Here is a 9,952-nt window from a genome sequence, read left to right as displayed (position 1 = left end):
TTGAATTTTTTCAAAGCCTACGTAATAAAAAAATTGAATTTTATAAGTTGAATATTATTTAATGCAACAATTGTTCAAAATGGGCACTGTTCCTATCCTGGGAAATAACATAATGAATTTCTAACATTTTGCAACATTTCTAGTCTGATTTGCTTAATTTCTACTTATAAAAATTGGTTTTAATTTTTTTATCGCGTAGGCTTTGGAAATATTCAGAAAACAAGGAGTGCGTTTGAAAAAAAAAAGTTAGAGGTGGCTGTGCACCAAATGATGGACAAGAAAAAACAAAACGCGATCTGTTTCTGGAATTTTTACAAAAGTTATGAATTTTATTCCACTAATTACAAAATAAAACAAACGCATGTTATATCATCTTTATTTCCCAATTATTTTTTCTCCAACTTGATCTTACATCCTGAGATTGGTTTATTCACCACATAGAAGAGCATTTCGATGTCTTCCACTTTTTTATATTCAGTTGCCACAACTGTGTACTTTCGTAAAATCACAGCCAATAGAACTTTAACTGACATCATGCCGTATTTAAAACCTGAATTTCCAAAGTTATTGGAACTTTAATAACATTTTCACAGACAAACCTATGCAATTTCTAGGCCCTGAACTAAACGGAATAAAAGCACACCGTGGCCGCTTCGAACTATTTTCAGGCAAAAAGCGATCAGGATCGAATTCATTCGGATTTTTCCAATATTCCGGTTTCTTGTGAATGTGAAAAATTGGGATCATTATGCAACTTCCAGCCGGGATTGTGTTCGAATCTACGAATAATTTAATTATTAATGAAATTAAAAAGGTGGTGTTGTTTTAACCAAGCGTTATATCTTGGTTATTAGTTCGTAACATGAATGGTACAGGTGTTAGGAATCTCAAAGTCTCCTTAATGACCCTTTCCAGGTACTCCATTCTGTTAATGTCTTCTAAAGTTGGCACCCTGTCATCTTTGCCGAAGATGACGTCAAGTTCTTTACCAATTTTTTTCTTAAATTAGTACTTTTATTATCACACAGATTTAGTTGTTCAATTTTCACCTGTATTTCTGGGTATATTCCTAAAATAATTAGAGTTAAACCAACTGTGAGAGCTGTAGTTTCGCTCCCAGTAAGCAAAATAGTTTGGATTTCGTCCTCTAAAGCTGTTTGGTCGATTTTCGCATTTATTTTACTCAGTTTTAATAAATGGTTCAATAAACGTTTTTCTCTGTGATTATTGTCTGAAACTAAAGACAACACTTAACTGTATTAACACTTAACTTCAACACTTAACTGTAACTTGGTTTTTTTAATTGGATTATCTGGAAAAGCAAGATTATTATTATTTTTTTTACAATTGTTAATTACTTGTTTCACGATTGAAATCAATAGGTTACACGCTTGATTATATTCTTTACACAGCGAAGTCATATTCCAAAAAAATTCAAAATGCAACCAAACAGTAAATCCACGAGTTTTTACCAGATCTTCGGCTCTAGAAAACAGCAATAGTTGTAAAAATTAGTTAATAAATTAATTACTTTGTTAAATTTTGGAAAATCTCGTCCCGACCATGGAGTAAAGTACTGTCAACGTCACCAAACGTTTCTAAATCAATCAATCAATTAATCACCTAGATTGTTAATTGCTTACCACAAGCGGTGTCAAAAGTGCACCTAAACAGTTTTGGTAAAATATCAAACGAATCTTTTCCGCAGTTTTCCTCAAGTGCGTTTGTTAAATAAAACGCGTGTCGTCCGAAAATTTCAACAAACGAGTTCAAAATGTTTGGGTTAAAAGTTGGATTAATCATTTTCCGTCTGCTCTTCCAAACATCAACTAGAACACCAAAATGTTAAGTTGAAATAACATCTAGTTGGTAGTGACTTGGCGCTGTTAGAATCCCACTTCCGACTATTTCTTTACCAAACTCGTAAAATTTCGGTCTTTCCAAGCATTTATTTAGCACAATTTCTACATCTTCCGGTTTTGTGATCGATACCAGTAATGTGGGACCCACCCATATTTTGGCAACTTCTGAAGGATATGACTTTAGGAGCATATTTACGTTTTTATAGAAAACTGAAAAACAAGCTGCAATTTTGGTTTTTTAATGAAGTGTTTGGGTACCTTTATGACCGCCCATGAGATAATGGGCGCTTCCAAAGATGGGCCAACCCAATGGTCCGTCTATTTTGGACCCGTAGTAGTAAAGCCATCGCCTGTCCCAGTTATATTTTATAATGAAAGCTAGAAATAAAGTTAGGAAAACGGACGTCAGGTCGATTTTTTCGATCATTTTGTGCTTTGTTCTAGTGAAGTGGTACTGCAGTTGGAGAAAATTTGATTGGTTTTTATTTGCTTTCTGTAAACCGGTTCGAACTGTTTCTTCTGCTTTTGTAATTGATGCTTTTGTATCAAGGGAATAAACAATTATTACAATAATTTGTTCATGTCAACAGTGTATAAATATTGACCTACGTCAAGCTAGGTACTTATTACTTGACCCAGGACAGTAATGACATTAAATTAACATGTGTTGTACTTAATCAAGTATTATTAGCAAAACCTCGTGATGATCATGACGATTGGTTTTCGTCATTCGGGAAAAAAAAATTGAACAGCAGATACTTTAATGTTGAAGAAGTACAAGGTGCTGCATTTTGGAATCTCCGAAATTAAGAAGTTAAGAGAAAAACTAGTGATACAGTCTCGGGTCCGTTTTTTGAGAGAATAATTTTGGTCAAAACCGCAGCTCGCTATCGTCTTTTGTTTTCGACTTATAAACAAAAGTTGACATTTTAGTGAAATCTTAAAAAATTCATATTTCTCTTATTATAACAGACATATATTTGAAACAAATACATTATAGAGGCATTTTTTTACAGAGAATTTAATAATGTTATCAGTGATTTTTTTTAATCATTTGTTTAGCTGGAATAACATAAAGTTGTATTTTTTTAAATGAGAATCATAGTTGGCTATGACATTTTCGAAAAGCTTATTTTTTCTGAACTTAAAACAATATAAATATAGTTTGATATTTTTATATATTTTTGATTTAAATATATTTAAAATATTTGAAAGTAGTTGGCTATGGAAAAATTATTTCACATAAAAGGTGTGAATAATGTAGAAATTTTGTGAACGGTTATTAAAGTAAAAAATATACAATTATAAAAATAAGCTATGTTTTTTATGATTTAGTGAAGTATAACGGAGGTGGCGTTGATAATGTTATGTATTTTTTTACCACAGATGATTTGATTTTTGTATTTGAATTAACATTTTTTTGTAAAATACAGTTTTATTGATACGCAATCATACAATTAATAAGATTTTTCTTCTTCCGACATTTCATTTTTAAAATTGGAAAATAGAATGACAACGTAAGCTTGCTATTTTAAATATAAAAACAAATAATTTTTATTAATTGAAAAAATTTGGTCTAATAAAAATTTATTATGCTGTTTTTGAATGAATTAGGGTCTAAAAAATCATTAAATTATAAATACTTGTTGGGTAATACAATTTTCATAGTTTTAATTAAAAATCCAAATTTTTTTCATGGCCTACTATAAAGAAAAATCGAAATGATTTTTTTTGTTTAAAGATTTAAAATTAATGTATCACACAAATAGACATATTAAATCAGGAAAAAATAAACTTTTCGAAAATGTCATAGCCAACTGTGATTCCTATTTAAAAAATACAACTTTATGTTATTACAGTTAAACGAACAGTTGAAAAAAATCGCTAATAACATTATTATATTTTCTAAAAAAAAGTGCCTCTATAATGTTTCTGTTTCAAACGTGTATCTTTTATAATGAGGAAGATATGATTTTTTTAAGATTTCGCTAAAATGTCAACTTCTGGTTGGTTTTGGTTTTTATTTAAGCAATTTTTTTGAATAAAGTATTTATTGTCTTTTCTGAAATTACACAATTTCAAGGCTTTTTCCACTCCCCAATTATTTTTTCTCCAACTTGATCTTACATCCTGAGATTGGTTTGTTCACCAGATAGAAGAGCATTTCGATGTCTTCCACTTTTTTATATTCAGTTGCCACAACTGTGTACTTTCGTAAAATCACAGCCAATAGAACTTTAACTGACATCATGCCGTATTTAAAACCTGAATTTACAAACTTATTGGAACTTTAATAACATTTTCGCAGACAAACCTATGCAATTTCTAGGCCCTGAACTAAACGGAATAAAAGCACACCGAGGCCGCTTCGAACTATTTTCAGGCAAAAAGCGATCAGGATCGAATTCATTCGGATTTTTCCAATATTCCGGTTTCTTGTGAATGTGAAAAATTGGGATCATTATGCAACTTCCAGCCGGGATTGTGTTCGAATCTACGAATAATTTAATTATTAATGTAATTAAAAAGGTGGTGTTGTTTGAACCAAGCGTTATATCTTGGTTATTAGTTCGTAACATGAATGGTACGGGTGTTAGGAATCTCAAAGTCTCCTTAATGACCCTTTCCAGGTACTCCATTCTGTTAATGTCTTCTAAAGTTGGCACCCTGGCATCTTTGCCGAAGATGACCTCAAGTTCTTTACCAATTTTTTTCTTAAAATAATACTTTTATTATCACACAGATTTAGTTGTTCAATTTTCACCTGTATTTCTGGGTATATTCCTAAAATAATTAAAGTTAAACCAACTGTAAGAGCTGTAGTTTCGCTCCCAGCAAGTAAAAATGTTTGGATCTCGTCTGCTAAGGCTGTTTGGTCGAGTTTCGCATTTGTTTCGCTCAATTTTAACAAATGATTTACAAAACGTTTTTCTTTGTAAGTATTGTCTGAAATGAAAGACAACACTTGACAGTTTAAGTTTGTAGAAGGTTCTCGTACCTTGTATCATTGGTTCACTTGGTTTTTGGTTACGACTTGATTTTTTTATTTGTATTACCTGGAAATGCAAGATTATTTATTTTTATTTTAGAATATCATTTTTTAGAATACTTGTTTTGCAATTGAAATTATTGATTTACTCGCTTTATCCAATTCCCTACAAAACGAAGTCATGTTCCAGAAGAAATCAAGATACAGCCAAAGGGAAAATGCACGAGTCGTTATAAGATCTTCTGCCCTAAAAACAATAACTAGAAAGAAATTTTTGATAAAGTTATTACTTTGTTAAATTTTCGAAAATCTCTTCCGGGCCTTGAAGTACATTACTGTTAACGTCACCAAGCGTTTCTAAATCAATCAATTAATTGATTACCTAGATTGTTAATTGCTTACCACAAGCGGTCTCAAAAGTGCATTTAAACAATTTTGGTAAAATATCAAAAGACTCTTTTCCGCAGTTTTCCTCAAGTGCATTTGTTAAATGAAACGCATATCGTCCGAAAATTTCAACAAAAGAGTTCAAAATGTTTGGGTTAAAAGTTGGATTAATCATTTTCCGTCTGCTTTTCCAAACATCAACTACAACACAAAAATATTAAGTTGAAATAATAACATCTAGTCAGTAGTGACTTGGCGCTGTTAGAATCCCAGCTCCGATTATCTGTTTACCGAACTCGTAAAACTCCGGTCTTTCCAAACATTTATTTAGCACAATTTCAACATATTCTGGTTTTGTAATCGATACTACTAAAGTGGGACCTATCCATATTTTGGCAACTTCTGAAGGATATGATTTTAGGAGCATATTTACGTTTTTGTAGAAAACTGAAAAACATGCTGCAATTTTGTTTTTTTTTTTAATGAAGTGTTTGGATACCTTTATGACCGCCGATGATATAATGGGCACTGCCAATGATGGGCCAACCAATGGGACTATCTAATTTTGAACCATAATAGTAAAGCCATCGCCTGTCCCAGTTATACTTTATAATGAAAGCTAGAATCAAAGTCAAGGAAACAAATATGAAGTCGAACATTTCGGGCCGATTTCTACTGAAGTACCAACAGTTTGAGGCTTTTTATACGGTTTGTTAGACCGGTTTAGACATTGTTTTATTGTAATTGTTTAATAAAATTTTTGATGAGTTATAACAACTTTTTGCCATTAGTGAGATTTTGATTATTTTTATTTGCCGGCTATTGCCTGATCCTGTTGATCCGGTAGTTGTTACGTAATGGCTAATATAAAATTATGATATAATATACAGGCTGTTTCGTATAAACCCTACATTAGAAGTATTATATAATCATAATCTCGTAGGTCCTGCTCAATGAAAATATTTTCAAGATGGTGACACTTCCGGTTATACCGGAAGTCGCTATCAACTTGCTTATTTTAAATGGAAAGCTATATTTTTTGATGCGTTTTTGGATTACTAGAGTTATTTTAAGGTAATTTTCATCAGCTTTCCCTATACCTAAATTTCGCCGTTTACGAAATATTTAGGGTTTTTAATTTTTTTTTGTATTTGTACCTTCCACTTCAAAAATCGATAACTCTGCCATTTTTAAAAATTTGGAAATATTTTTTAGCTCATTTGAAAGAAGAAGCTTTGATCTTTCCTTTGGTATTTTCAAATTTTTAAAAAATAATAACAAACCCCAAATTTTTAAAATTTAGTTTTCAGAACTTTAAGCACCCATAACTCAATTTTTTCAAATAAAATGCCACAAGTTTTATTTCATTAATCTGTTTAAATCAATTTAATTCTACATTGGTCTGTATTAGCATTCCCTATGCTTATGTTTAATAGTTTTCAAGTTATAATAACTTTTTTTGGGATTGAGAAATTCATTAGCTATATGCTTTTTCACATAGGTGGCCATGGAAATGTAAGAAATTAAAGTTTTTTAAATGAATTTATTTTGTTTTCACACCACGAAGAACACAGTTTTGAACAGAGATTGTCGTTTGTTTAATCAGAAATGATTTCATGGCAAACTATGCAAAAATAGCTGTGGTTAGTAAGAAATTTTCTACAATGTCAAAAAAACCAACATAACTTGAAAATTATCACAGATAGGTATAGGGAATGCTAATACAGATCGATGCAGAAAAAAAATCTTCTCCATCTCGTAAAAAAAATTGGGACATTCCATTTGAAAAAACTAAGTTATGGGTACTTGAAGTTGTCCAAACTTAACCTTAAAATTTTTGGGTTGGTTAACTTCTTTTCCAATTTTGAACACATCGGAGAACAGATATAGGCTTTGTCTTTCAATTCTCAAAATACGATTTTGAAATCTCTAAAACTAAGGGAGTTACCGATTTTTTAAGTGACAGGTGCAAATCCAAAAATTTTTAAAAAATCTTAAATATCTCGAAAACGGCTAAACTTAGGTATAGGGAAAGCTGATAAAAACGGCCTTAAAATAACTCAACTAATAAAAAAACGCAGTGAAGAACATAGCTTTCCATATAAAATAAGAAAGTTAATAGCGACTTTCGGTATAACCGGTAGTGCCGCCATCTTGAAAATATTTTCATATTTTTTCAGTTTTTTAAATTTTTTATTACATAGGTGTCTTACAAATAAATTAAAAAAGAATGTTTTTTACAATATTTTAATCTTTTTTTTGTAAAATGCACTGCCAAATTTTTTATTAAAACTTAATTGGCGCAGTCAGTAGGGTTTCAAAATACCTTCAATTAACTTCCTGAAATGTGGTAATTTTGGGTTTCATAAAATGAAAATCACACATTCATATGCGAAGATTTTATTTTGTATTACATAATAGTTTGTAAAATTACATTTTTTTCTCCAGTTTGACTTTGAACCCCAAACTTGGTTTGCTCAGCACACAAAAAACCATCTCGATATCTTCCAACTTTTCATAAACCGATGGTTTAATCGTATAATTGCGTAAAATCGTCGATAACAAAACCTTCAATGACATCATACCGTACTTCAAGCCTGCAAATCAAACTAAAAAAAAATAATTCTTATTAGCACCAACCTATGCAATTTCTGGGCCCATAACTAAAAGGAATAAACGTACAACGATGACGCTCGGAACTATTCATTCGCAAAAAGCGATCTGGATCAAATTTTTCCGGATTTTCCCAAAAATCTGCCTTTTTATTGAGGTGACAAATTGGAATGGCGATGCTACAGCCAGCTGGGATCGTATAAGCGCCTGGAAAAAAAATTTTTTTGGGTGTTTTTTTTTCGGAGTTTTGTACCCAATTTTATGTCCTGGTCCAGGAATCGCAAAATTATCGGCAGTACTGGAAATAATCTCAGAGTTTCCTTAATAACGCATTCCAAGTACTCCATCTTGTTAATGTCTTCCAGAGATGGCGCTCTTCCATCATGCCCAAAAACCGCCCCAAGTTCGTTCGAAACTTTAAACTTGAATTTCAATGTCTCGTGGGCCCAAATTTATTAAGTCCCTACCTGTATTTCTGGAAATATTCCCAAAATTGTCAAAACCAGGCCAGCTGTAAGAGCTGTAGTTTCGCTGCTAGCAATCAGAATGTTTTGGATTTCCTCCTCGATTGCCAAATCGTCGATTTTTGCGTCGGTTTTGCTAACTTTTATGAGGTGATTTATGAAAAGTTTTCCTTTGGTCGGACTGTTATTGTCTTGTTTCACGTTCATTTTTTTCGTTTTGATGATCTGAAGTGTTGTGATTATTTTTGTACATTTTTCCTACTCAAACTATTACTTGCTTAACGAAAGCAAACGTTTCCTCAGTTGCTTTATGCATTTCTCTACTCAATGGGGACATTTTCCAAAAAAAATCAGCGTGAAACCAAAATGTGAAAATGCGAATCGCCAAAAGGTCCTCTAATCTGAAACATTCCAGTGAGCGGACACCTCCGAACAGCGGACGCTCCGAACAACGGACACCTCCCACAACGGACAATTATCGGTGTCCGTTGTTGAGAGCTTTTTTCAGTTATTACCTCTTTACGTTTTGCAAATAATTGTCTTGTCCTTGGATTAAATCACTGTCCACGTCCGCCAAATTCTCTAAAACAGTTTGGTTTGATTGTGATTTTGAAGCTGAGTTGTGAGTTAGTCACCTATTGCTAAATTTAAAGTGCACCTTATCAAGTTTGAAAAAACATCATAGTCTTTCCCACAATGTTCTTCAAGTTCTTTGACCAACTTATGGGCATGTGTTGCAAAAGTGCCCATAAAAGTGTTTAAAATTTTTTGGTTAAATGTTGGGTTGAGCATTTTTCTTCGATCCTTCCAGATATGAGCTGAATCAAAAATTTTAAAACATTGTAGACTCTTCAGTTAGTTAACCTGGGGCTCTTAGAAGACTATTTCCGAGGAATTTTTTCGAATATTCAACAATTGGTCCCTTTTCAAAAAACTTGTTCACAATAACTTCAACATCTTCGGGCCTTGAAGTTACCACAACTAGTTGTCCACCCAACCAGATTTTGAATATTTCCGGTTGTGTTTCCAACAGTTGGGTTATTTTTTTGTAAAATACTGAAAGTTGGGGTTTAGGTTTTTTTTGGTGTTTTTTTTTGTACCTTTTTGGCCCCCGATGAAGTAATGGGCGCTTCCAATGATGGGCCAGGAAAAAGGGCCGTTTATTTTGGAGGCGTAATAAAGAAGACGTCGCTTATGCCAGGCGTTTAGCAACAAGAACGCAATTAAGGTGGAAAATAGCCAAACGAGGACATTTTCACAAATCATTTTTACGCTATTTTTGGCTTGAGTATGTGGGAATTGTTGTCCTTTTGTTTCATTTATAGCTGCTAATGACACTGCGTGTTAAAATCGTGAAAACACATGATAAGAATGTGTTTATTTCGTGTTTGGATTATTACATGGAATTGTTCTTTATGTATCGAAGGGCAAATTGACAAAAAGGTCTATTTTCTAGGTTAACATGGTTTGTTCTAAATATTTTATCATTTTCATTTTTTTATTTTGAAAAACACAATGTCATTTTTGACATAATTTTGTATTTATTCGGCTTTTTTTTGAATAAACGCTCAGAAAAGGTATTTTTTTGGTCATTTTTGACCAAATTTGGTAATTTATCGTTCTAGTGTAATGAAAAT

General features: G+C 32.1%; 2 protein-coding genes across 2 annotated transcripts; both read right to left on the bottom strand.

Annotated features, from left to right (window-relative positions):
• Positions 1-362: 362 nt before the first annotated feature.
• Positions 363-9,624, bottom strand: LOC662300 (uncharacterized). The gene is made up of 19 exons (XM_015980767.2): positions 9,416-9,624; positions 9,180-9,371; positions 8,951-9,133; positions 8,831-8,897; positions 8,590-8,716; positions 8,319-8,540; positions 8,105-8,273; positions 7,879-8,058; positions 7,673-7,835; positions 2,121-2,446; positions 1,878-2,072; positions 1,644-1,829; positions 1,532-1,598; positions 1,359-1,485; positions 1,285-1,312; positions 1,050-1,237; positions 831-999; positions 600-779; positions 363-550 (listed from the first exon to the last, which is right to left on the bottom strand). The coding sequence occupies exons 1-19, from the start codon at positions 9,579-9,581 to the stop codon at positions 387-389; spliced, it is 3,099 nt and encodes a 1,032-aa protein (XP_015836253.2). The 5' UTR covers positions 9,582-9,624; the 3' UTR covers positions 363-386.
• Positions 3,959-5,929, bottom strand: LOC662337 (cytochrome P450 4C1). Its single transcript, XM_008196331.3, has 10 exons — positions 5,738-5,929; positions 5,491-5,685; positions 5,254-5,439; positions 5,142-5,208; positions 4,972-5,098; positions 4,861-4,918; positions 4,627-4,808; positions 4,408-4,576; positions 4,177-4,356; positions 3,959-4,127 (listed from the first exon to the last, which is right to left on the bottom strand). The coding sequence occupies exons 1-10, from the start codon at positions 5,895-5,897 to the stop codon at positions 3,964-3,966; spliced, it is 1,488 nt and encodes a 495-aa protein (XP_008194553.1). The 5' UTR covers positions 5,898-5,929; the 3' UTR covers positions 3,959-3,963.
• Positions 9,625-9,952: the final 328 nt, after the last annotated feature.

The sequence above is a fragment of the Tribolium castaneum genome, chromosome 8 (assembly GCF_031307605.1).
Source record: "Tribolium castaneum strain GA2 chromosome 8, icTriCast1.1, whole genome shotgun sequence".
Lineage (NCBI taxonomy): Eukaryota > Metazoa > Arthropoda > Insecta > Coleoptera > Tenebrionidae > Tribolium > Tribolium castaneum.
The sequence above is the reverse complement of the archived record's forward strand: the minus strand, read 5'-3'. Positions and strand labels throughout refer to the sequence as shown.

Excerpts from the sequence above, each read along its gene's own strand:
- LOC662337 (XM_008196331.3), bottom strand. The coding sequence starts at position 5,897 with ATGTTCGACTTCATATTTGTTTCCTTGACTTTGATTCTAGCTTTCATT. Across the intron at positions 5,099-5,141 it reads ATTTTCGAAAATTTAACAAA|GGCAGAAGATCTTATAACGA; the intron begins GTAATAACTTTA and ends TATTGTTTTTAG. Across the intron at positions 4,357-4,407 it reads TAACCAAGATATAACGCTTG|ATTCGAACACAATCCCGGCT; the intron begins GTTCAAACAACA and ends AATTATTCGTAG.
- LOC662300 (XM_015980767.2), bottom strand. The coding sequence starts at position 9,581 with ATGATTTGTGAAAATGTCCTCGTTTGGCTATTTTCCACCTTAATTGCG. Across the intron at positions 1,486-1,531 it reads ATTTTCCAAAATTTAACAAA|AGCCGAAGATCTGGTAAAAA; the intron begins GTAATTAATTTA and ends GCTGTTTTCTAG. Across the intron at positions 780-830 it reads TAACCAAGATATAACGCTTG|ATTCGAACACAATCCCGGCT; the intron begins GTTAAAACAACA and ends AATTATTCGTAG.